Genomic DNA, 25,998 nt, shown 5'->3' with positions numbered 1-25,998 from the left:
TTGCCTTTAACTTACTGAACTGTCATTTTGACTGTTTCAATGGGATTTATTACCGCTCCCAAGGTCCTTCCACCTTGTAAGGGACAAGAAGGCAGCTCTGCAGGGTATGGACTGCTCTGGGCCTCGATGCCTCCTGTCCCCGCCAGCACCTGGAACCTCGCAGGTTTGTTCTGCTCTCCTGCACTCTCTGGAGTCTGCCTTCCAGAAATGGGTTCTTTACACCGGCCCGGTCCCCAGGGAAATGACCCAATCTGGAGGATCCCCATCCTGGGCGAGGCTGGGGCTCCTGCCCTCGCCATGAACGAAGGGGCAGAGGCACACAGGGCGCCCTTGGCCCTGCTGAGGCTGAAACCTGAGCCGGTGGGGAAATCACCCATGGCTATCGGGGACAGGTGGGAAATGCTGGGGTCTGGACCGTGGATTTATATCCCGGCATGCTCACTGACCATTGTATAGCAGAGTCTGGGTTGGATCCCGGCAAAGTCTGGGTCGGACCTACTCGAGTGGGTAAAAGACTTATCCAGGACACCCATGCTTTCTGGACAGGAGGAGCAAGGGAGATGATGTTAAGAAAAGGCATATTTCATTGAAAGAAGAAAAACATTCTTGTGCTCTAATGTGTCGCTCCCCCTCTTCGTGGAGGAACGACACTAAGTCCTGCCCAGGCTTCATATCCGAGTCACGGCACCATTATGTCACTCCCCCTCTTCGTGGAGGAACGACACTAAGTCCTGCCCAGGCTTCATATCCGAGTCACGGCACCATTATGTCGCTCCCCCTCTTCATGGAGGAACGACACAGGACCCTGCGCTGTTCTTTCGTCTGCTCGGCCCTCCCCGGGTTTGCTGCTGGTTCTTCCCAGGTTGGCTACTGACCCTTCCACCTCCGTGGAAGGGCGGTTCCCCCTGGCCACTTTCCCCACTTCCGCAGGGGAGCGGCACACCGCCGGCCGGCTCTCTCGGGGGCTGCACAGGTGTTCCCCTTAGGTGTTCCCCTTAGATGTTCCCCTTAGATGTTCCTGGTGCATGCCGTCTCTCTCCTCCTTTATAGTCCTCCTCTGCCAATCCCAACTCAGCTGCCCACACGCCGAGCATGCTGCTCTCCTCCAATCAGGAGCAGGTCCTGCTGTTTATTGGTTGAACTGGAGGCAGCTGGGTAGAAGCTGTTTTCTTCTCTCCCAGCGCCATATTGTGGGAGAGCAGATGCATAGAATAAATCTTAATTCCAGTAACTTAGTCTATTCCGGGTTGCTCCCCACACTAATGTTTGTTAAAATTCTTTTGAGCATAATAGGCAAGTGAGTCTGGAACAGAGAAGTCTTTGACTGTTCTGCCTGCAGTGTTGCAGACCTTCAAGAGAAAACTCAGATAGAAGTTTTTCTATTTACATCGAAAAAACCCTTTGTTCCAAGAGGAGCAGAGGTGGGGAAGCAAGACCCATCTCCTTAAAAACCCCCAGCCTCAACCGGACTGCGCTCAGCCCTCTGCCTCTCTGCTGAGCTGCCCTCCTGGCCTGGTCAGGTGTAATCTCTCTACTCAAGATGTAACCTCGCTCCTCCCCCCCCCCCCGCCCCCGCCCCAGTCTTCAGGCTCTGTCTGGAGAGGTGCCCATCCGTCCTTACGGATGTCCCTGCCCTAATAAACCTTGCTATTTTACCTCCCACTACTCTCTGTCTCACACCTGAATTCTTTCTTGTGCGAAGACAAGAACCCTGCAATTTCTCCAGTAACAATTCCACCAAGACGAAGCTATGCTGCCCCAGCAAAGAGGACCGGGCAAGTCTCATGGGGCGGGACACTGCCATCTCCTCACGGCCCTCTCCTCACCTCACTGGGCCCTAGTTCATTGCTGCGCCTGTTGCATTCCGAAAGGCAGACACAAGACCACACGAGTCTGACAAAATCCCTCGGGGAAGTTGCATCTGAGGTGCTCAGTTGATGTTTAGTGCATAGAGGGCAACTCTGAACTTTCAGCAATGGCCTACAGCAAAGCTATATGTGAAAAGGTTTTTTTTTCTCCTTCCTTTTCATAGTAATTGAATCAAAAATGTGTACTGGGTTAGATTGAGGAATTAGGCATGGATCTGAATGCTTTTTTTACTTCTGAAATTTGTCCAAGTTTCTCATTTACTTCTTTCTGTGCATATGAATTGTTAAAGCCAAACTCATGAGCCCTCCAGATCCCCATAAAAGGATCTGCTGAGCCAGGGCAGGGGACTGCCAGATGGAAGGAAAGGGCCAGGGTCAAGGTCCTGCAGGTGCAGCTACATGGCTGCGTGGCAGCTGGAACCATGTCCATCAATCTCAAATGCCAGAGTGCCTGGCACCTGGCTGTCTGTGGGAAGGGCTCCTGGTGCATCCAGTGTGGTACACACTTTGGCGGGAATCTGCAGGGCGTGGCCTCCCAGGGCTTCCCTGAAGGCAGGACTAGGCCCAGGTGTGGTAACATGGATTAGTTCTTCTCCGATGTGTGTGTCCAACCCAGCTTCTGCTGCTAGGGAAACAGACCACACACTGCTTGCTGTGTGTCCCTGGTGGTTTAGTGGCTAGGATTTGGCGTTTACACTGCCGTGTCCCAGTTTGGTTACCGGTCCAGGAAGGGTCGTTTTATGCTCCCATGTTCTTCGCAACTCTCCCTCTGGGCCTGCTGTTGTCATCTCCATTTCCCACTCAGGCCCCTGTCACTTTGATGAGTCCCACAAGCAACACACCCCAGGCTACACAACTATGTGGCTTAAACTCCATCACTACAGTGCAGTAAAAGTGAGATTTTGAAAGTGTGCATGAAAATTTAACAGCAGTCTAAGAAGAGCCGGCTGACGCCCAGCATGGAAACTGTGGGGCTCTGCCTTATGTTTGTCGCTGATGGACGTCAGCATTCACTGAACCAGCACATGGAGATCACCATCTGCAGCACACTCTCATCCAAGGCCCCTCCCACACCACGGTGTGGGGGAAGTGTCTTCCTGGTGCTTACCTGAACCAGCCTGCTAGCCTAGAGGTCTGGTAAGCCTGGGGCTTCCTGTGTTTCAATGATGTCCAGCTTTATGTTGGATTGCCAAAGACAAGTCAGTGGACAGGAAAAGTTTAGCTTCAAAAAAAGAAATAAAACAAGACTGAAGTTTGTGAAATGCCCAGTGCAATCTGGGCACATGTCTCAGTCTGTGCGCTACACTGAAACCTTTATATGGAAATCTGGAGTCCTCAGGAAGACTTTCGACATCGGGAGTGAAGAGCCACCTCTAAAGACTCTGCAAACATTTTATGACTGTTGCCTTGGGTTTTCTAGCAGTGAACCTGTGTGACCCTGCTCTCCTACAGACCCTACAGACCTGCCTCCTACAACACAGAATTTCTTGCCTGACCTATGTCAGTTGTCAGAGTGGGGGACCCAATGCAGTTTTTCTGTGTAATCCCAGGGACTTAGTGACATTTGATTCTGGAATGATTGATGCACCTGGACTGGTGCTACCACTCTGTAGTATACAGGAGTGCACCTATGGAGATGGGAGTTTAGGGGCCACCGCTGTTCCATAGCGGGTAAAGCTGCTGCCTGTAGTGCCGGCAACCCATATGGGCACCATTCCAGCACCCTGCAGCTCCACCACCAATCTAACTCCCTACTATGGCCTGGGAAAGCAGTAGAAGATGGCCCAAGTCCTTGGGCCCCTGCACCTGCGTGGGAGACCTGGAAGAAGCTCCTGACTCCTCTCTTCAGATCGGTGCAGTTCTGGACATTGAAGCCAACTGGGAAGTGAATCAGCGGATTAAAGACCTCTCTCTCTCTCTCTCTTACTCTCTCTCTCTCTGTCTCTCTCTGCCTCTCCTTTTTCTGTGTAACTCTGACTTTCAAATAAAATAAATAAATCATTAATAAAAAGAATTAATCTGAGTATTAGAAAAAAAGATGGGAGTTCAGGGGCAGATATTGTGGTGCCATGGGCTGGGCTGCCACTGGAACACCTGCATCCCGTATCAGAGCCGAGTATCAGACCTGCCTCCACTTCCAGTCCAGCTGTCTGCTAATGTGCCTAGAGGGAGCAGTGATGGTGCACAGACTGGGTTACTTGCCAGCCAGGACTAAGACCTTGACTGGCCTCATGGCGCCTGCTTCCACCTGGCCCAGTCCTGGCTGTTGGAGGCATTTAGGGAGTGAAGATTCTCTCTCTCTCTCTCTCTCTCTCTCTCTTTATATCTCTATCTCTATCATTATCTCTTTCTCTCTTTCAATCTGTGTGTGTGTGTGTGTGCATGTCACTGTGCCTTCCAAATAAAAACACCTTTAAAAAGAAGAATTAACATTGCTGTTTCAAGCTGGAGAATAAAAGTTTTAATTTCAACTTGTACAAAAAAGATAGGCAACAAAATGTATGTAAAATGAAATTTATTTTCTGAGGTTTCTAAACCCTACTGCTCAAGTAAAAGGAACATGTGCCCGAGAGCTGGTAAACCATCTGCAGGGACTTTTTTCTGCCCGTTCCTGGACCCAAATCCTTGCTCTTTCCAGGCTGGAGTTGGGAGGGAAAAGGATGAGGGCCTTTGAGGATCCTCGCCTGATCTGGGCATTGGTGTCTTAGGGGCTATCACATGTGCAGACGGAAGGGCTGGGATTTCCGCAAGCAAACAGTGCATTGGTCCTGCCAGGTAATTTGGTTCTCAGAGATGGTGACTTCTTTGATTTAGACTTGCTTTATTGTTTTATTTTCTCATCAGTTGGAGAATTATTGGTGACTTAACTTTTGGTATTGAAATTAAACAAGTCATTTGATACTTCAGTTGTTACCTGAAATAGATAAACAAACAAACAAAAACAACTCATGAACAATCTTCTGTGTGGTTGCTGACAACTGCCTGGGGCTGGTGCTAGAGCTGATGGAAATGGAGGCCAGGGGGAGCCCGACTGAGGGGAAGGGGAGAAGTTACAGGAGTGGACCACAGGCCGGAAGGAGATGGTGGCGCTAGCACATGCAAGGCAGAGTCTCCTGAAGTGTGCTAGCTGCCCGTGGTGTGGGACACAGGGCCCCAGCACCTCCCGTTGCCAAGAGCCCTGCTCCCAGCTGCTGCTGCAGGTTAGTTAGCTAGACCCCCACCAGCTCCTCCTCAGCCTCAGTTTACCCTCCGTGCTGCTTCTCGAGAGAAAATAAAGGTCTTTGTCAGGCCCCACGATGAGAGTCATATCTCAAACATGCACATTCACAGCCTTGTTACAGCAAAGAGAAGACATTTGCAGGAAAATTCTCCTAAATCCATCTCATAGGAGGGTGGGGCCACAGGGAGAGCCCTACAGTATGAGAGCCACCAGAGTCCTTGGACAATAACAAGACTGTGAGAAGATCATGGTGACAAGGGGCTAAGGACTAAACCCACATGACCTAGAGGTCAAAATCCTGAGCTGGACACCAACATGTTTTCTGGTACATCACAGAGTGTTGGAAAAGGCGGAGGGAGGGCTTCCACCTGGAGGAAGCTGGACAAGTTCTACAGGGTGAGCGTGACTTTGGCTGGGACAGGAACACGCTTTGCCTGGTGAGACGTGTCAATGTTCTTGTACAGTTAGAGGGTGGAGGTGGGGGAAAGAAGTGAGCAGAAGCAGAAAAAGGGAAATTGCCAAGCAAAGAACAAGGCATAGATCTTGGCTGATGCCCCTCATCCCAGGGGAAAGCAACATTCTACAAAGGTAATTTCTCCTCAGGGCGTTTCGAGGGATATCTTCAGGAACTAACCAAAAAGTTCTTTAATAAAACGTGAGGTGGGAAGGCCGGCGCCGCGGCTCACTAGGCTAATCCTCCGCCTAGCGGCGCCGGCACACCGGGTTCTAGTCCCGGTCGGGGCGCCGGATTCTGTCCCGGTTGCCCCTCTTCCAGGCCAGCCCTCTGCTGTGGCCAGGGAGTGCAGTGGAGGATGGCCCAGGTGCTTGGGCCCTGCACCCCATGGGAGACCAGGAAAAGCACCTGGCTCCTGGCTCCTGCCATCGGATCAGCGCGGTGCGCCGGCCGCAGCGCGCTGGCTGCGGCGGCCATTGGAGGGTGAACCAACGGCAAAGGAAGACCTTTCTCTCTGTCTCTCTCTCTCTCACTGTCCACTCTGCCTGTCAAAAAAAATAAATAAATAAATAAAACGTGAGGTGGAGGATTAGCCTAGTGAGCCGCAGTGCCGACAATCCCGGTTCTTGCCCCGGTAGGGGCGCCAGTTCTGTCCCGGTTTCTCCTCTTCCAGTCCAGCTCTCTTGCTGTGGCCAGGGAAGGCAGTGGAGGATGGTCCAAGTGCTTGGGCCCTGCACCCACATGGGAGACCAGGAGGGAGCACCCGGCTCCTCACTTCGGATCAGCACAGTGCGCTGGCCGTAGCAGCCATTTTGGGGGTGAACCAACGGAAGAAAGACCTTTCTCTCTATCTTTGTCTCTCTTACTGTCTAACTCTGAAAAGTGGAAAAACGCTCATTTCTCATACCTTAGATGTTTCCCATCAACCCATCTTCTTAGGGAAGGATCTGGGGTTTGGTTTTGATTTGTTCCATCCATTGTAGGGGAGGTAATTGCAAACCCAGAAGCTATTACCTGTAAGTTTGGTTTCCTTGCTGTTGGGTTCTCTTTGGGAGAAGAAGACCTAAAAGCTCTCTGTGTAGTTTCTTTCATGAGAAGACTCATTGAAGGCAACATTTTCAAAGACCTCCCGCTGTGCCCTCACCACTTACCTCTGCAGGCAGGGTTCCTGCACACTGGGAGTCTCTGGTATTTTTCCCTGAGGACCATGTTTTCATCATACAGCTGAACAATGGAATCCAGGACCTGCCAGTAGAGGTTGGAGGTGCATCCTGTCCAGGAGAGAATTATGGTCAGGCAAGGCATTCACATTTGCTTAAGGGAAGGCTTCCTGCTAATTTCCTGAACTCCACTGCAGGGCCTGAGGGCTGCACTGACAGGCTGATGGGGAACAAGCTTCATGGTCACCTGCTTCCCAGCTCCAGCACATTCACATCATTCTCACACCCGGTGCTGCAATATGAGGAAGTGTGTGAGATTCGATCACACTTTTGGGGCCCAGCCCAATGATGCAGCATGGTGGCCTTGGCATGAGAGCAGTGGAAGGCGAGGGCTGAGGCAGAAGTACCCTAGGATCCACGAGGAGCCCTAGGTAGGAGCAAGGAGCAAATGAGACACAGGAGGCAGATGAGGATGGCAGCGGGGGAGACTGCTGCACGTGGGGCTCGGAAACCTGGGTTTTACTGAACCACACTCACATAAGCTGACAGACGCAGACCATGCACAGAGTCAGAGGCACGAACATGGTTTGAGGTCAGATGGCTAAAAGTGGGAGGAAGAGTTTAGCGTGGTCAAGTCTCTACCTAAGCCTATTTGGTGGCTTCCAGAATAGGAGTTACAGCACTGGTGCTCACTCTCTAGCCAGGCCATTTGTATGAAGTGGGTGAAGCAGGTCTAACATGTGCTTAGATTCTGTGAGGCTCTGGCCCAGTGGCCTGCCTGTGGAAACACACCCACTGCCAGACTCAGGCCCCTCTAGTCCCCCTACCGCTGTCTCTGTCCACGGTGCTGAGGTGACGCTGCAGCATCTGTCGCAGGCTGACGTTGACCACCATGGTCTGCTTCAGATGCTGCTGTAGTTTCTGGATCTCATCTTCTGCAGCAGTCCACCAGGACGTGAAATGAGGGAAGGGAGGAAGAATCTTTGTCACTATGGGACAGCCAGAGGCTGCCGTACAAGATCCCTGACTCTCCCTACCCCTCTGCCTACGTCATGCTCTCATCAGGGAACACCAGTCCCTGGGTGGGTTTCAAGTGAAGAATGGGCAAGCGCTGAGCACACTCACAGGGCTGCCTCCACCCAAGGGCATGGGAGGTGGAGGAGAGGCAAAGAGGAGGAACAAAGACCTTACAGCCTCTAGGTAAGGCCAGACGGTTCCCACGGAAGCTGTGGCCACCTCCTCGGTGTGACTTGCAGGAACTAGAAATACTTTCCTCTACTACATACCTTGCCCAGACCAGTTCAACACATGGTGAACACTTCCTCTGCAGCTCATGGTGAAATGTGAAAGGGAAATGGGGATTCCTTCCTAGGAGGATGATCTGAGTAATAAAGGGCACCTACTTATACCTGCCACGTGAAGGAGAGGGAGAAAGACAAGCCTGACGGGGTTTATGTTGCTAAGCAAATAGCCCAGTGGGTCCTGAGTGAATTAACACAGTCTCATTCACCTGCCAAGAAAAGGATATACACAAAAATTCAAAAAAGGGAAGCTGGACATCAAGAGAGAGAAGAGAAAGACTGAAGCTGTGTTCTGAACACACACCAGCGATGCTGCTGCCCAGGGGGCTCCTCTGTCCATGCAGGAGCTGCTCTGGCCCCTGGGGGTTTTTGGGAGGGGAGCATGCTGCTGGCACCACGGTTACTCATGGCCTTTCTTTCACCAGACATGTTGGCTCTTGGTTTGGATGGCAATGCAGCAATGAGAATAAACCACCCATGTTTTGGGGGGAAAAAAAAGAAACTTTGTGTTGCTGCACAAAGCGTGACATTGTGGCCATTTACCAGGGGTTGGCAGCATCAGAGACCTGCTTTCAGGAAAATCACCTTTCAACTGTCACTCTGATCAGACCTTGGGAGGAGGAAAGGGGACAGGATGCCTGATAACTGAGCAAGGCTGGCAGCATTCCTACATGGTTGGAAAATGCAGGTATTCCATCCACGGACTATAATTATCAAGACCATTTCAAGCACGGGGGGCTGGTGCTGTGCCATAGTAGGTAAGGCCACTGCCTGCAGTAGTGGCATCCCACATGGGAGGAGAGTTTCTAGTCCCAGCTGCTCCGCTTCCGATGCAGCTCTCTGCTATGGCCTAGAAAAGCAGTAGAAGATGGCCCAAGTCCATGGACCCTGCACATGCATGTGACCCAAAAGAAGCTCCTGGCTCCTGGCTTCAGATCACATCAGCTCTGGCTGTTGTGGACATTTGGGGAAGGAACTAGCAGATGGAAGACCTCTCTCTTTCTCTCGCTTTCTCTCTCTCTCTCTCTCTCGCTCTGCCCCTCTCTGCCAGAATGTAACTCTGCCTTTCAAACTAATAGATAACTCTGGGGAAAAAAAAGACCATCTCAGGAAAAGAGCTGTCCCAATAGAGGCAGGTTGTGTACATGGACTGTGGAGTTGGCTGAAACTTTCCCGTGCTCCCTTCACTCTCCTCTATGGGCCACTGTGCGTGCATCAGATGCTCTATGCCAGTGGTGGCAGGGTGACTCAGGCAAGATGTCAACCAGGAACACTGAAAATCATCTGACCCACCCAGGACTGCACTTGACACCTGAGCCCAGCGCTGTTTTCAGCCTATATGCCTTTTCAAGGAGAAGCTTCTAGGCCTGTCTACACAGATGCTACAGCTCAGTTCAGACAGAAGTGGTGAGCATGCAGAAGGAAGAAGCTACTGGAAGGTTTTGAGCTGTACTTTATTTACAAGGGGAGGACTCACGGCCTGCGTCCTCAGCAGAGGTGGCTTCTTGTGCCTCAGACAGGACGGTGTCTCTACTGGAAGGCTGATCACAGTTGCGCTGGCCAGAAGGAGTCAGATACCGTTCATCCACTGCGTCCTCAGGTTCCACACTCCCTCCCTCCCCCTGGTGCTCTCTGTGGGGCCTGGTGGGAGAGGCAAGATAAGAGAGGTCACTGAGGCAACCTGGAAGCAAAGCTCATTACAGGTCCTGATCTGAAGCTCATGGAAGTGGCATGAACACCAGAGAGGCCATCGCATCAAGAGAAAATGTAGCATCCACTTCTGATGGAGCGGGGTGTGCTTAGAGCTGGGGTAGAGACAGCGGCAGGTGCTCAGTGCACTGACCCATAGCTCAGTGTAAAGAAGCAGACTCAGGAACTGCCCTAAATCCAGTTAGAGACCCAAAACAGTGAACAGAGATGTGTAAATAAAGCATTGTATTTTATATTACATGAAATGGCCCATTGAACATTGGCTCCCGAGACAGCAAAACCTCCCTGATTTCTTCCAAGTTTTAGATTTCTCCAGATATATGATGTCATTTCTGTGTTTTTTTTTTCTCAAGATAACTTTCTGGGAATGAAACATCTTCCAACAAATCTCAGGAAAACTGTGCAGAAAGAGACAGGCATGTGAATTTGGGGTTCAGTCATGAAGGTTTAAAATCACACAGAAACCAAGGGCCACTATTTTGTTTCCCTTTAGGTCAGACTGACTAAAAGTGAACTTGACACGTTACTAATAAGTGGAAACAATGTATGAGCTCCCAGTAGAGCAGGTGACCATTGGAGACAGGACACATCCTTGTAAAATCCATGAACAAAGAGGTCCCATCCGCAGTCTCCGGGTTGGCTTTGTTTGTTGCTCAGGGTGTTAACTTTGACCTCTGTTTGGATTCCTTGCTTTTGGAATCCTGTCTAGTTTTCCTCGCTCCATCACTAGCCCCTTTACCATTCAGAGTTACCTTTGGGCCAGGGTCTCCTCTCTGTCTCCAGATTTCTGATCATTGTGATTCTCTGCAAAGCGAGACTAGAAAGCGAGTCAGAAACTAAGCAGGCCCCATTCAGACATCACAGACCTGAGACTCTATGATCAGAGACTGAACCTTCTGCGTGTATACTCAGAAAGCTCTGGGAGAATTGCCCCAGGAGGCCTCTGGGTTCACCTGGATAGCAGAGCCTTGGAAGGATTTCCTATCCCCTGCACAGGGTGTTCCCGATGTGTGTCCACGATGTCTACAGTGTCTTCTTTTCCAGCTCACAGGAAGTAAGATATGTATAAAATTAGATTTGAAAGTTTACTGAGTCTCAGGTCCAGCGCTGTGGCATAGTGGGTAAAGCCATCGCTGCCTGTGGTACCGGCATCCCTTATGGGGTCAGTACAAGACCCAGCTGTTCGACTTCCAATCCAGCTCTCTGCTATGGCCTGAGAAAGCAATGGAAGCCCACCCACGTCCTTGGGACCCTGCACCCATATGGGAGCCCCAGAAGAAGCTCTTGGGTCTTGGTTTCGAATTGGCACAGCGCTGGCTGTTGTAGACATTTGGGGAGTGAACCAGCAGATGGAAGACCTCACTCTCTCTACCTCTCTGTAACACTGCCTTCAAATAAATAAGTAAATCCTTGGAGAAAAAAAGCAAAACAAAACTTTTAATCTAGAATCCTACATCCAGTGAAAAGCCATTTCACAAATGAAATCTGGCAGCCAGCCTTGGGGCGTAGAGGGCTAAGCCAGTGCCTGCAGTGCTGGCATCCCATAGAGCCACTGGTTGCATTCCTGGCTGCTCCACTTCTGATCAAGCTCCTGCTCATGGCCTGGGCTCTTGCCACCCACATGGGAGACCTGGATGAAACTCCTGGCTCATGCTTCAGCCTGGCCCAGTGCTGCCACTGCAGCCTCCTGGGAAGTGAGCCAGCAGGTGGAAGATCTCTCCCCACCTTCTCCCTCTCTCTCTGAAACTCTGCCTTTGAAAACTAAAAAAAAAAAAAAAAAAGAGGTCTATTTCCTGCCATGCTCATCAAGATGAAGTCAGTCTTCTGTACTCTTTCTTACTGACTGTAGATGGAACCTTGCAAAGAATAACTCGAAGGAATTACCTGAGTGCTCTGAAAAGTCCAAACTGCATGTGGATTAAGTGCCACAGACAAGAGCAAAAGAATGAGCTGGGGCGGTAAGGGCATGGTTCTCCCTCCTGTGAGGCGCTCTGGAGGAGGAAGGGCCTTTGGAGCTGCAGCCACTTACCCGCCGTGAGCTTTCTGGCAAGGCTCTCTGCCAGCTGGCTTCCTTGGGCCAACTGTTCACAGAATCTCTGTCTAAGGTGGCGGGCAACGTCCATGCTCCTGAGGAGGCCCTCAAAAGCCTGGCCCATGTCCTTCAGGTGCTGGGCAAAGAGGGAGCAGACCTCTCTCCCTTCCTGTATCTTGCGCCGTAAGTGGGTGAGTTCTCTGGCCCGAGCCTGAACTAGGGAGTCTTGTCCGCTAAGGTAGGGAAGAAGACAGAAATGTAAGATTGAATGACAGCTCACAGGAGCCTCGGCAGAGCCATCCACTAGAATTGCCGAAGGGCAGTGCCCATGGTGCATGCTGGTGTATGTTGTGAGGCTTGCCTTGGCAGGGGGAATGTGCACAGAGGCCCTGTGCTTGTTTGTTTTTGCTATGATTAAGATGCCCTTTCAGTCCCTCACCTCAGCCCACATCCATGTAGTGAACAGCAAGCAGTATGCCAATAGGGCCAGGAACATCTGTGTTGGGCAAGCTCGCCTGCTGGCATTGAGATGTGGGAAGTCCCATAAAGGCCATGAAGGCAACATTCATTAGAATGACATGGAGATAGGCTGGCGCTGAGGCTCACTAGGGTAATCCTCTGCCTGCGGTGCCAGCACCCCGGATTCTAGTCCTGGTTGGGGTGCCATTTCTGTCCTGCTTGCTCCTCTTCCAGTCCAGGTCTCTGCTGTAACCCAGGAAGGCATTGGAGGTTGTCCCAAGTGCTTGGGCCGTGCACCCACATGGGCGGCCAGGAGGAAACACCTGGCTCCTGGCTTCGGATCAGTGTAGCGCCGGCTGTAGCAGCCATTTGGGGAGTGAACCAACAGAAAGAAGACTTTTCTGTCTCTCTCTCTCTCTCTCTCTCTCTCACTGTCTAACTCTGCCTGAAAACAAAGAAACAAAGAAACAAACAGAAACAACAACAACAAAAAAGAATGTCACGAAGATGAGGATAACCAGTAGGAATGCAAGGATAGTACACGAGCTTCAGATGATGATTGTGTCATCTCTGTGAGATTTCCTTGTTTTCTAAAGCCTGAAGCATTTCTCATTGCCCCAGTATAGGATGTGAGCTCTGTTGGACAGACATGGCCATGTGTTATCCAGCTCACAGCACTCAGTAGAGGTACACATGGGGCATCCAGTTAATGCTGAGAACCACAGAATCCTGAAGCTGGACCAAGCTCAAGAGTCACCCACCCTATCAGATGCCTGAATGTTCTCTTTCTGTCAGCCAAGTGGTTGTTCTCACATTGTCAATCTCTAATCCCTAGAAATGCTACAAAGTGTGGGGCAAGTCAAGGCCTACAGGAGAATCAAACAGGGGCTTCAGGCCTGTACCCCCTTCCAAGTCCTATCTCTGTTTGCATGGGTTTTACACACATGACTGTATAGGATCACTTCAGCAAAGTGCTCAAAGACAGTGTGAATGCCACAATCTACCCTATGTTAGAAACTCTCTAGGAAGGGAAATGCTGGCCTTGAGAAAAGTAATAATTCATTTTCCAGGCAATAGCTGCACAATTATGCACTTACTAAATAGCCCTATAGTGCTTAAAAAATTGGTAGAGAGGAAATAGTTTTAAAATGAAAGAATATCTGTAAAAGCTGGAAAATATCTCTTGTAGGAAAGCTCATTAATGGGGCCCGTGCCATGGTGTAAATGTTAAACTGACAGGACACCAGTATCCAGTATGGGTACAAGTTCGACCCCCAGTTGCTCCTCTTCCAATCCAGTTCCCAGATGACAGCCTGGGAAAAGCAGCAAAGTCTGGCCCAAGTGATTGGGCCCCTGCAACCAATGTGGGAGAACAGGAAGAGGATCCTGGCCCCTAGCTCTGGCCATTCCCTGCCCCAGCAGTTGAGGTCATCCGGGGAGTGAACCAGCAGAAGGAAGATCTCTCCCACCCTAACATCTGTCTCTCCCTTTCTTTGTGTAGCTCTGACTTTCAAATACACAAATAAATCTTTCTAGAAAATGCCATTAGTTACAGTCACCATGTCTATAAGAAAGAGTAAGTCTAGCAACTACAGCAAATCACTGAGATTCCATGTGTGTCAGAGATGGTGCCAACCACTTGTACTGGTGAGTCTGACCTCGTGAAGCTCTGCAGGAGATGCTGTCAGCACTTTCCTCTTACAGGTGAGCCAGCCCAGGAAAGTTAAGAAAATGGGTCAGGGACACACAGTTGGACATGCACTGTTGTGTCCTACCCAGGCATTTGATCCGTTTTACCCATATGTTACTTCATGGAGAACCCCACGCCCTACCTCACCCCAAACCCACAACCCCACTGATAGTCATGGATATTTCCACTTCTCCTTGCACAAACTTGCTCCTTACCCCAGCCTCGCAGCTGATCGCATCTCCTCAAAGTCAGGCTTCTCCTCCAGCACCGATGCAATGAGGTCTTTGTACTCCTCACACCCTGAGGAAACAGAGTCGCACCCTCCTCAGCGGACAGGTGGCCATGCAGCCGAGGTCACTGTCTATGGGGAGGACGCACAGTCCCCTCCACCACACAGGAAACCTAGGGACCAGGCTATGTGCAGAGATTGTCACTCCTGTACTCCTTGGACTCCTGAGTGTTCCCCAGTTTAGAGATGAGGAACGAGAAGCTCATGGAAGGTAGAGCAACGTGACGAGAGGACTGGGTTTGAATGAGGCAATGCCAGGGTTCACATCTCCTAGGCCTCATCTAAGTCATGGGCCACTGCAAGCAGCAAGCCCTGGGGCTTCTTCAATGAAACGTTGACCTGGGAATTGCAGCAGTGATTTCCTTGTTTGGGAGGACACCAAGGACTGTAGGACTGATGGTTCTCCTGTGTGGAGTTTCAGTAATCCCTGAATAGTTTGAAGATTTAAAAGACTTTCGTGGGAGCTGCAGCCCATATGGAAGCGCTGATTCAAGTCGTGGCTGCCCCACTTCTGATCCAGCTCCTACTAGTGCGCTCCTGGGATGGCAATGGAAGATACCTCAGGTACTTGGAACCCAGCCACCAAAGTGGAGACATGGATGCTGGGTTCCTCACTTTGGCCTGTCCAGCCCTGTCAGTTTTAGCCACTTGGGTAGGGAATCAAGGAATGAAAATTCTCTCTCTTTGTGTGGAGCTTAGAGCTTCTTCTGGGTCTCCCACATGGGTGCAGGGGCCCAAGGACTTGAGCCTTCTTCTATTGCTTTCCCACGCCAGGCAGAGAGCTGGATCAGAAGTGGAACAGCCAGGACTCAAACCAGCACCCATATGAGATGCCAGCACCGCAGGCAGTGGCTTTTTTTTCTTTTAATTTGACAGATAGAGTGAGACAGTGAGACAGTGAGAGAGATAGAGAGAAAGGTCTTCCTTCCGTTGGTTCACCCCCCAAATCTGTGCCAATCCAAAGCCAGGAGCCAGGTGCTTCCTCCTAGTGTCCCACGCAGGTGCAGGGGCGCAAGCACTAGGGCCATCCTCCACTGCTTTCCCGGGCCACAGCTGAGAGCTGGACTGGAGGAGGTGCAACCGGGTCTAGAACCTGGTGTCCACATGGGATGCTGGTGCCGCAGGCAGAGGATTAAGCAAGTGAGCCATAGCGCCAGCCCCCCCCAGGCAGTGGCTTTACCTGCTATGCCACAGTGTTGGCCCCTGTTTTATTTTTAAAGAGAGATCTGCTATACTTTGAGTCAGATCCCAAACACCAACAACAGCCAGGTCTGGGCACAGGTTGAACACTGAAGCTCCATCTGGGTCTTCCATGAGGGTGTCAGCTACTCACTTACTTGAGCCATCATCTTTTGTCTCCCAGGCTCATTAGCAAAAAGCTGGATCAGAAAGCAAAGGCAAGACTATATTCCATGCGCTCCCACATGGGATGCAGCCATCCCAAGCTGCACTACAGCCTACTGGGCATGACACCTGCCCTGAGGAGCCAGTACTGAAATCAGACATTCCAACAGGGGATGTGGGTGTCCCAAGTGACAGCCTAAACCCTGAGATATCCACCTTTAATTGTAGTATACTTTTGATAATGTGATGTCTTAAAGATCATTTTGCATTTCATTGCCAGGGAAGCTGTAATTTTCACTGTTCACTGTGTATGACAATAAACAGCATCACAGGTTTGAAGCCCTCCCATACTCACACTGATCAACTGAAAAATCATGGTTGAAATTTGAAAGCAAACAACTGCAGTGTAGCAGGTGCCCTCCTGTAGCATCCCTGCCCTCGCAAGCTCTTGTTCCCGTGTACACGACAGGAATTACAGCCTCCCCCTCTTCCTTCTATTATTAGCAGCTTTAAGATTTTCCAGTAGATTTCCGAATGGTAAAGCTGGCTATGGAGACGGGGAGCCAGCACCTACACTGGCCTGGCTTGCGATTGAGACCTGCAGTCTTCTGCACTTGGCCTTGTTCTCCTCATGCTCATGTCTGGGGGCCACATCCTGGAGGGCCACCTGCCCTTGCTGGCTATCTGCAAAGTTCCTGTGCAGGGTGAGACAGAAAGGGTGGCATAGGTCTCAGAGTCTCCTGGACATGGCCTTCTCGTAAGCAGAGAGTGAGCAATGGCTTCTCTGCACTTCTGGGGAAAAGAAACTTTTGCAGGCATTAGGGCTTCCCTCTGTGCCTGCCAGGGCTGCTCTCAGTGCCAGATGCCTGGGAACAGACAGTCCCGAGCTCCTTGAAGGCAGGCGGGTATCATTACCCCTTTCAGGCCAAGTGAAGCTACCTGTAGATGGGTGCTTAGTAAGAGTTTGAACTGAATGCTGAGACAGTGGAGCGCACAGCGCTGCCCTGGTTCCTAGGAGCTGACACAGGTTCCTGTGCCAGAAGAAGCAGTTACTGCCTCACCTGGGGTTTTAGTCTCCTCCTCCCTACCTTGTCCCTGCAAACTTTCATCTTTGTGCCTCTGTTTTCTCCACTGCGGCAAGCTGAGGATGAAATACAGGCACCTACCGACCCAGAGTACAGTTAGGAGTTTACTTTGACGAAGAACAGGGAAGATAAAGTAGAGAGTGTCCATTTCTCTGAGGAAGGGAACCCCCACTTCTCAGTCTGGGCCCGCGGCTCTGCAGACCTACCATGCCTCTGCAGGCGGTTGGCCAGGAAGTAAACAGTAGCTCTGGCAGTGAGGAATTTCTCTCTCAGGTCTTGGACGTTCTGCTGGCTCCTCTCCAGCTTGGCCCGCAGGTCGTAGTAGGTGTCCAGGGCACTGCTGTTAGCCATTGTGCCAGGAACAGTGCTGGGAGGTACTGCCATGATGAAGCTGTGTCAGAGCAGAGCCAGAGCCTGGACAGGAGAAAGCCACACAAATAATGAGCTACACACACGTGAGTGCACTGTGCTGACAGTGGTCTTGCTTAGTTACACACACGTGAGTGCACTGTGCTGACAGTGGTCTTGCTTAGTTACACACACGTGAGTGCACTGTGCTGACAGTCGTCTTGCTTAGTACACACACGGGAGTGCAATCTGCTGACGGTGGTCTTGCCTGGTAAGCTCCTACACTCACCAAGCTGCTCAGCTCTAAGGTGTGAGTGATACCAGATACAATTAGTATCTCTGTAACTCTTCCTCACATCAAAGAGGGGGTGTAAAGAGAGTCAGGAATGCAGATCTCACTCTAACTTACTTTTGGGAGGAACTTTGTCAGCAGCCACAACTCGCAGACTCCTTAGAGACAAATGTGAGGCCCAAGATGCCAGAGGTCTGAGCTGAAGGCACTGCCCATACACAGACGCTGCCGCAGGAGTGTGGCCAGAGGCCCCAGGCTGCCAGGGAACGGTCTGAAGTCACAATAGCAGAACTAGAAGGTGGGGGGGTCGTGGACTCTCAGGAACCCGTGAGTTCTTCTGCTCATCCCCAATGGGCACCATCCCCTCCGCAGCACACAGGTCTGTGCGAAAGGGTCTGGTGGCCTAGCAGCTGAGGGGTTGAGGGACAGGCAGACTCGGCCTGGAGTCCTCGGGTCCCCACGGAGAGCCCGTGACGGCCAAACCGAGAGCGGCCGTCACCGCGACCCTGTCCCTGGGGAGCCCGGAGCTGGATACGCGATGCGATGCTTCCGAGTGCCCGCGGGCGGCAGGGGCGGCGGGGGCAGGGTTTTCCCTGAGTGGAGGCGGCACCGACGCGGGCGCTCCGTGGCCTCCGGCCCACTCTCTCCGGTGGGACTCGGACCCGGACTTCTGCGGGGAGCGGGCTCCTGCGGCGGGCGGGCGAATGCCACGCGGCTTCCCGCGGCCACCCGACTCCCAACGCACAGGTAACCCTCGCGGCGAACAGTGTGCCTCCTGCTCGCCGGTCCGCGGTGCCCGGGGCTCTGGAGCTCGCAGCGTCGCGCTGTGCGGGCAGAAGCTGTGTCTCTGTGGCGCAATGGGTTAGCGCGTTCGGCTGTTAACTGAAAGCTTGGTGTTTCGAGCCCACCCAGGGACCGCCGTCAGCACTTTTACCCCGTTTGATAATAAGTCAGTGAAATGCCCTCACTCTGTTACCCTCACGGGCTCCTCGCGTCCCCAACGGGGTTCTCAGAGAATGGCTGCTGGGATGTAAACCCTGTAGTTGAGGGGTGCAGATCACCGCCCCTATTACTCTGTGACAGATAGTGCAGGAGCGGTGCCCCTAGCAATTAGGCCATCTGCACCTGTCTGCGGAGATGAGAGAATCTTCCCCTGTTGAGCTGGTGGCTCACATGGGCTCAGGTTTCTGCTGAATCTCAGGAGCAGAGGTTGAGTCTGACTTTATAGGCTTGCGCTCTCTCTCTCTCTCTCTCTCTCTCTCTCTCTCTCTCTCTCCCTCCACCACCCTCCCTCCAACACCTCCATCTCTCTGTTAACCCCTGCATGGTATTTTCCCACCGGCGGTCTCACTGTGAGTTTCTAGTTTTGATATTATGAACTTCACTTCTCTGGTACCTACAGGGATCCATTCCCTGTTTGTGGGTGAGTATCTTCAATTGCCTATCATCCTGTGCCTTCTGGAAGTTCTTGATATTTGAGCCTGCAGCAGAGAAAAGAAGCTCCCATTCTGTCTTTCTAATACTTGGTTAAAAGGGCAGGGTGTGCTTAGAGCTGGGGTAGAGACTGCGGCAGGTGCTCAGTGCACTGACACATAGCTCAGTGTGAAGAAGCAGACTCAGGAACTGCCCTAAATTCAGTTAGAGATCCAAAACAGTGAACAGAAGATGTGTAAATAAAGCATTGTATTTTATATTACAAGAAGTGACTCTTTGAATACTGGTTCCTGAGACCACAAAACCTCCCTGGGCTCTTCTACCTTTGAGATTTCTCCAGATATTTGATGCCATTTGAGTTTCTTTTTCAAGGTAACTTTCTGGAAATGAAACATCTGCCAACAAATCTCAGGAAAACTGCAGAAATGAATCATGCATCTGAATTTGGGATTCAGTCATGAAGGATTAAAACTCACACAGAAATCAAGGGCCACTGCTTTGTTTCCCTTTAGGTCAGACTGACTAAAAGTGAACTTGACACGTTACTAATAAATGGAAACAATGTATGAGCTCCCAGTAGAGCAGGTAACCAATAGAGTTAGGACACATCCTTGTAAATCCATGAACAAAGAGGTCCCATTAGCAGTCTCTGGGTTGGCTTTGGTGTTGTTGCTCAAGGTGTTAATGCTGACCTCTGTTTGGATCTCTTGCTTTTGGAATCCTCTCTAGTTTTCCTGGCTCCATCACCAGCTCCTCAGCATTCAGAGTTACCTGTGGGCCAGAGTCTCTTGTCTGTCTCTTTTCACTGTGATTCTCTGCAAAGCAAGACTAGAAAGCCAGTCAGAAACTAAGCAGGCCCCATTCAGACATCGCAGACATGGATGGGACTCTATGAGCAGAGACTGAACCTTCTGCGTGTATACTCAGAAAGCTCTGGGAGAATTGCTCCAGGAGGCCTCTGGGTTCACCTGGATAGCAGAGCCTTGGAAGGATTTCCTATCCCCTGCACAGGGTGTTCCCGATGTAGATGCAGGATGTCTATAGTGTCTTCTTCTCCAGCTCACAGGCCCCTTGCATAGTTGCCTTCAGGATTTCTCCAGCTGGAACCTTCATTTCCACCCCAAAGCTGCCCACCAGAGCGTGGTTTGATTCCCACTAATGCTCCTCCTGCAGACCCCACTGCAGTGTAGTGGGAGAGGACAGGCAACCCTGTCCACCTCCATCCCACCCAGAGCACAGCCCAGGCACCATCAGGCCTGGGCCTCTGGTGCGCTCAGATGTTCCCAGAGGGAGTCTCTCTCTACAGAGAGACACCAGAGAAATCCACTTTCCCAACACCAGCATCTGCTTTATCTGGTGCATAACCTGAACACTGAAAGGAAACAACTCACAAGCAAGGAATTCCAACTGATCCATTTTAGTAAAGAGGAAACAAATTCAGCATGGACCAATCACTTGATCAAAGGAAGGGCATGGATGAAATGAATTACCATGCTGAGATGAGAGCTGGCCTGGAAAAGGGGCAACTGGGACAGAATCCAGAGCCCCAGCCAGGACTAGAAAGAACCTGATGTGCCAGCCCCGGTAGGCGGAGGATTAGCCTATAGAGCCACGGCGCAGGCCTGGGAAATCTTTCTTAAAAAATGATCTCAAGTTTCTGGGCACTGCAGGCAGCCTCCTGGAAGAATGGAGCCACTGTTCCAGCTTCACAGATGTGGCTGAGAGCTAATTTTGAGTTGCTGGACAAGGTCGAGGCCACCACAGCAGCTGGGAAAACAAGGGGGTTGGAGGAAATCTCAGAGAGGAAAAAGCCAGGAAGGCAGTTCCAGGCATGTGTGGAGCTTGTGCGAGTTTGGGTGGCTCCAGGCAGTCCTGCTACAGCTAAAGGGACCCAGAGAGACCTCAGCTGCCATCTGCTGAAGGGGAGGTGAACGCAAGCACGTGGGCCTCTCCTATCCATGGGGAGACTGGGTTGAGCCAGGTTTTGGCCTGACCCAGCCCCAGGTGTTGTGCACATTTAAGGAGTGAATTATTGGATAGGGGTCCTCTCTCTATGCCTCTCATTTTCTCTCTGCCTCATTTTCTCTCATCCAAGGCCCTTCCCACACCAGGGTGTGGGGGAAGTGTCTTCCTGGTGCCTCTCTGAATCAGCCTGCTAGCCTAGAGGTCTGGTAAGCCTGGGGCTTCCTGTGTTTCAGAGATGTCCAGCTTTATGTTGGATTGCCAAAGACAAGTCAGTGGACAGGAAAAGTTCATCTTTAGAAAAAAAATCCAACAGCCCTGCTCCCAGCTTCTGCTGCAGGTGAGTTAGCCAGACCCCCACCAGCTCCTCCTCAGCCTCAGTTTACCCTCCATGCTTCCCCTGGGGAAAATAAAGGTCTTTGCCAGGTCCCGGGATGAGAGTCATATCTCAAACATGCACTTTCACAGACTTGTTACAGCAAAGAGAAGACATTTGCAGGAAAATTTCTCCTAAATCCATCTCATAGGAGGGTGGGGCCACAGGGAGAGCCCTACAGTATGAGAGCCACCAGAGTCCTTGGACAATAACAAGACTGTGAGAAGATCATGGTGACAAGGGGCTAAGGACTAAACCCACATGACCTAGAGGTCAAAAGCCTGTGCTGGACACCAACATGTTTTCTGCTACGTCACAGATTGTCAGGGAAGGCGGAGGGAGGGCTTCCACCTGGAGGAAGCTGGACAAGTTCTACAGGGTGAGCATGACTTTGGCTGGGACAGGAACACGCTTTGCCCGGTGAGTCTTGTCAATGTTCTTGTACACATAGAAGGCCAGGTGGGGGAAAGGAGTGAGCAGAAGCAGAAAGTGGAAACTGCCAACTAAAGAGCAAGGCATAGATCTGGGTTGATGCCCTGTGCCCAGGGGAAAGCAACATTCTGCAAAGTTATTTCTCCTTAGGGCATTCCAGGGATATCTTCAGGAAATAACCAAAAATTCTTTAATGAAAAGTGAAAAAATGCTCATTTCTCATTCCTTAGGTGTTTCCTGTCAACCAGTCTTCTTAGGGAAGGATTTTGGGTTTGCTTTTGATGTGTTCCATCTGTTGCAGGGGAGGCAAATGCAAACCCAGAAGCTATTCCCTAAAGGTTTGGTTTTCTTGCTGTTGGGTTCTCTTTGGGAGAAGAAGACCTACAAGCTCTCTGTGTAGTTTCTTCTTGAGAAGACTCATTGAAGACAAAGATTTTCAAGTTGTGATCCTGCTCCAGGCTCGAGTTGTGAAATCAAGACTGTAAGCACTTACTACTGAGATTGTACTGAAATAATAGGGCTGGTTGCTTCTAGCAAAGGTTCTTGTTTCTTTGATTTTTTTTTAAAGATTTGCTTATTTTATTTGTGAGGTAGAGCTACAGGGGTGGGGTGGAGGACGGAGAGACTGCGAGAGAGTTGTTCCATGCCCTGGCTCACTCCACAAATGGCCACAAAGGCCTGAGCTGGTCCAGTCTGAAGCCAGGAGCCAGGGGTTTCCTCTGGGTTGGCCATGTGGGTGTTGGGGCCCAAGTAATTGGCCATCTTCCACTGCCTTCCCAGGCATATCAGCAGGTAGCTGGACTAGACGTGCAGTTGCCCATGCTCAAAGCTGCCTTCATATGGGATGTGGGCCCACACACCAGCCCCTGCGTTTTTACTCAGTTTACTGTCCATGCTACAGGTCACAGAGAATTGTGTGCTTCTCACTACATTTTGAGGACAGAGGTCTAGGAGAAAGTCTGCTCTATCTTTTTCTCTTCATTTTTCCCCCCTGCTGTGCAAATATGATCATTGAAAGAGGAAGAATTCTATCAATGTCTCTTGTTAGGACTCTTCTATGAAGAAGGTTCATGCTTGGGATACTTCTAGGCTGGTGACCTGAGCACATTCACATTCCTTGTCATCTCTAGCCAAAGGCTAGAAGCCCCTGGGTACTTTGAAAACTACTAATGCTCCAAACCCACCTGAAGCCACTTCAAACTGAGATTGCTAGGAACAGAAACCAGCCATTCGTGGTAGTTATAGGCTCTCCACGTGATTACAACATGATAGCACGATTAGAAGCTACTGCATACACCTGGTCTAATTCCCACCCTTCTCTGATTCCTTGTCTCTCCCATGATGGGTGTCTTGCCCATGCAAGCAGAACATCTTCAGTCTTCCTCTGCACAGTCTCACATGTGTCACTCTCTGTCATAATTGGACCTTCTGTGGCAAGGATTTATCCATTTCTATGTAGATCTTTAAAAGGTGGCCCCAGAGGGGACAGCGACCATGCAGCTGGGGCCAACAGGGTCAGCTGCTCAGGCTCCGTGTGCGGGGGGACAAAAGATCACATCACAGCCTCTTTCAGGAAACTTGCTGGGATCTGAGGATCAGCCCAAGGAGAGCCCAGGAAGCGGGAGGAACTCACTCTGTGTGTGTACAGCGAGTTGTGTGAGGCTGTGCTGGGACAGAAGGGGCGGAACTCATACTTACCTGGCAGGGGTGACACCATGATCACGCAAGTGGTTCTGTAGGTAGGAAATCACATATGAGCTATGTGTGTGTGACAAAGGCCTAAAGAGTTGACATGTAGGTCCAGCATATGCATCTCAAAGTCATCCCAATAACCTGCCAGGGGCAGCCCAGTATTTGCATCCTGCCCTGCTCCCTCTACCCAGTAACCTGCCAGGTGGGGGTCCCCGCCCCTTCTGCCTGATCACCTTCCAGGTGCAGCCCAGTATGTGCACTTCAATCATCCTAGGGATCTTCCAGAGGGTCCCGCCCATCCTTCCTCTAAGCAGGGCAATGGCAGCCAGGCTTCCTGCTGTTTCTGAGAACTTCAGAAGCAAAACTCAGATAGGAACTTTTCGCATTTACATCCAAAAAGTCCTTTGTTCCAGGAAGAGCAGAGGCAGCAAGGCAAGGCCCATCTCCTTCAGAGCCCCTGGCCTCAACCCTCTGCCTGGCAGCTGAGCCACCCGCCTGGCCTGCCCAGGTGTACTCTCTCCACTCAACCATGTAACCTCACTCTCCCCCAGTCTGAGGGACTGACTGGGCACTCTCTCTCAGGGTCTGTCTGGAGAGGTGCCCATCCATTCTTACTTTGGCCCTGCCCTAATAAACCTTGCTGTTTTGCTTTCTGCTTACTCTCTGTCTCACGCCTGATTTCTTGGTTGGGCCCAGACAAGAACCCTGCCAATCTCTGGTAACCGTGCTCCCAGGGCGAGGCTCGTCCATTTCACTGCGGCAGTGCTAACCCCTGCGACTTCCCCATATGGGGGAAACTCGACTGCAGAATGTGTGGTAGTGGGGACGGTGTGCTCGCTCTCCCCTGATTTTTCTCCAGTTCAAAGAGTAGATGGCCAGGAAGTAAACAGTAGCTCTGGCAGTGAGGAATTTCTCTCTCATTCTTAGACGTTCTGCTGGCTCCTCTCCAGCTTGGCCCGCAGGTCGTAGTAGGGGTCCAGGGTACTGCTTTTAGCCGTTGCGCCAGAAATTGTGCTGGGAGGTACTTCCATGAGGAAGCTGTATCAGAGCAGACCCAGAGTCTGGGCAGAAGAAAGCCACGTAAATAATGAGCTACGCACACGTGAGTGCACTGTGCTGAAGGTGGTCTTGCTTAGTTCCCGTATAAAGATACTCTTGGATGACCCTAAATGTTGCGTGTATTCGATGAATTCGAAAAGGGTGCTCGGCACTTGGACTCCTAAGCCTGACGCAGCGTAAGAACGGGCGCAGTCCGGACAGACCAGGGCCGAGGCCAGGGCCGGGGCGCCCGCAGGGGTGGGGTTTGGAGGGACGGGGCGGGCACAGCTGTCACTCTGAGCTCGCCTAGGGTCTGCTGGTGGAGCAGCTGCTGGGCGCGGGGAGGGTGGGGCACCTCCCGTGACGTCGCGTAAGGGTCGGAGCTACGTAGATAGAGCAAGCAGGGGCTGCTGGGCCGGGACCTGCTGCAGATTCACGACCGCTTTCCAGTGCTGTGGGAGAAAGCACGGCACCGCTGGCGGCACATACGTGCGCTGTGCGTGCTTCAAGGCGAAGGGCACCCAGGGACGTGAGGGGCGCAAAGTGAGCGCGTGTGAAGAGTTCGGGGCGTATGAGGCTGTGCGATTTGTCGGCTGCAGACTTTTTGGAAGTGGGGCACTGTGTTGGCACTCTCCCCCGGCTTTGATAAGTTGAAGAGCAGGTGGCTACTAAGTTGCAGTGTGCAAATCCTCCGTGCAAAGCAGGTTATGTACTTTTCAAATCCTACGCAGGGTAAATATTGTGGGCTACTCTCCTCTACACAAACATCTCTCCGTTCTGGGACTCACTTGCTCTTTCTCTGAAAGGAATTTTAACAAACATTATAGCACAAGGATGTTTTTCTTCTTTTAATGAAATATGCCTTTTCTTGCAAAGAGTCCTTCATTGACTGATGTACGGTGGTTTTTGCAAAGCCCGCTGGGCGGAGCCTAGTGCCAGGGCGGGAGCTCTCTCCTGGGACCTGTAGACGGCCTCTCCCCTGCTCCTCCCGCCCAGAAATCCTGGGTGTCCTGGATAAGAGTCTTTTTTACCCACTCGAGTAGGTCCCACCCAGACTTTGCCGGGATCCAAATCCGCGGTCCAGACACCGGCGTTTTCCACCTGTCCCTGATAGCGGTGGGTGATTTCCCCACGGGCTCAGGTTTCAGCCCCAGCAGGGCCAAGGGCGCCCTGTGTGCCTCCGCCCCTTCGTGCATGGCGAGGGCAGGAGCCCCAGCCTCGCCGAGGACTGCGATCCCCCAGGCTCGGTCATTTTCCTGGGGACCTGGCCGTTATAAAGAACCCATTTCTGGAACGCGGACTCCACAGAGTGCCCTAGAGCTGGATGAACCTATGAGGTTCCAGAGGCGGCCGGGGACTGAGGGCATCGAGGGCAGAGCAGTCTGTTCCCTGCAGAGCTGCCTTCTGTCCCTTACAAGGCGGAAGGACCTCGGGAGCGGTAATAAATCCCATTTAAATGATCAAAATGGCAGTTTAGTAAGTTAAAGGCAAAGGTCCCACCAAGATTTGAACTCGGATCGCTGGATTCAGAGTTCAGAGTGCTCACCATTACATCATGGAACCACGCTTAAAATATACGGGAAATGGCTGCAGGCGGACCGCGTTGACTGCCAGGCGCGGGCTCCTGAGGCGGGAAGACCACGCAGCTGGCCTGCAGCTGCCCGACCACCCTAAGTACCGGTTGCCAGCGTGGCGCATACCGCGGCTCCCGCTCGCCTCTGGGCGGTGGCCGGGCTCTAAAGCCCGAAACGTCTCCCTTCAAAGCCGGAAGTTGACCCGGGGAAGGATCGGTCCCTGTGTTCTCAGAGCCGA

The 25,998-nt window shown here is 51.6% G+C and overlaps 1 protein-coding gene across 2 annotated transcripts; it reads right to left on the bottom strand.

Annotated features, from left to right (window-relative positions):
- Positions 1–4,397: 4,397 nt before the first annotated feature.
- Positions 4,398–17,717, bottom strand: LOC103350072 (neuroblastoma breakpoint family member 6-like protein). Of its 2 annotated transcripts, none has more exons than XM_070076891.1 (9): positions 17,250–17,717; positions 16,819–17,026; positions 14,110–14,194; positions 11,743–11,978; positions 10,466–10,517; positions 9,481–9,644; positions 7,530–7,637; positions 6,694–6,813; positions 4,398–4,782 (listed from the first exon to the last, which is right to left on the bottom strand). In XM_070076891.1, exons 2-9 carry the CDS (start codon positions 16,994–16,996, stop codon positions 4,772–4,774), a joined length of 954 nt encoding a protein of 317 aa, XP_069932992.1. In that variant the 5' UTR covers positions 16,997–17,026; positions 17,250–17,717; the 3' UTR covers positions 4,398–4,771. The 2 variants fall into 2 exon arrangements, with proteins under 2 accessions (XP_069932992.1, XP_069932991.1); XM_070076890.1 differs by having other exon boundaries at positions 4,400–4,782; positions 17,370–17,689.
- Between the last annotated feature and the right edge of the window lie 8,281 nt (positions 17,718–25,998).

The sequence above is a fragment of the Oryctolagus cuniculus genome, chromosome 7 (genome assembly GCF_964237555.1).
Source record: "Oryctolagus cuniculus chromosome 7, mOryCun1.1, whole genome shotgun sequence".
NCBI classification, from domain to species: Eukaryota; Metazoa; Chordata; class Mammalia; order Lagomorpha; family Leporidae; genus Oryctolagus; species Oryctolagus cuniculus.
The sequence above is the reverse complement of the archived record's forward strand: the minus strand, read 5'-3'. Positions and strand labels throughout refer to the sequence as shown.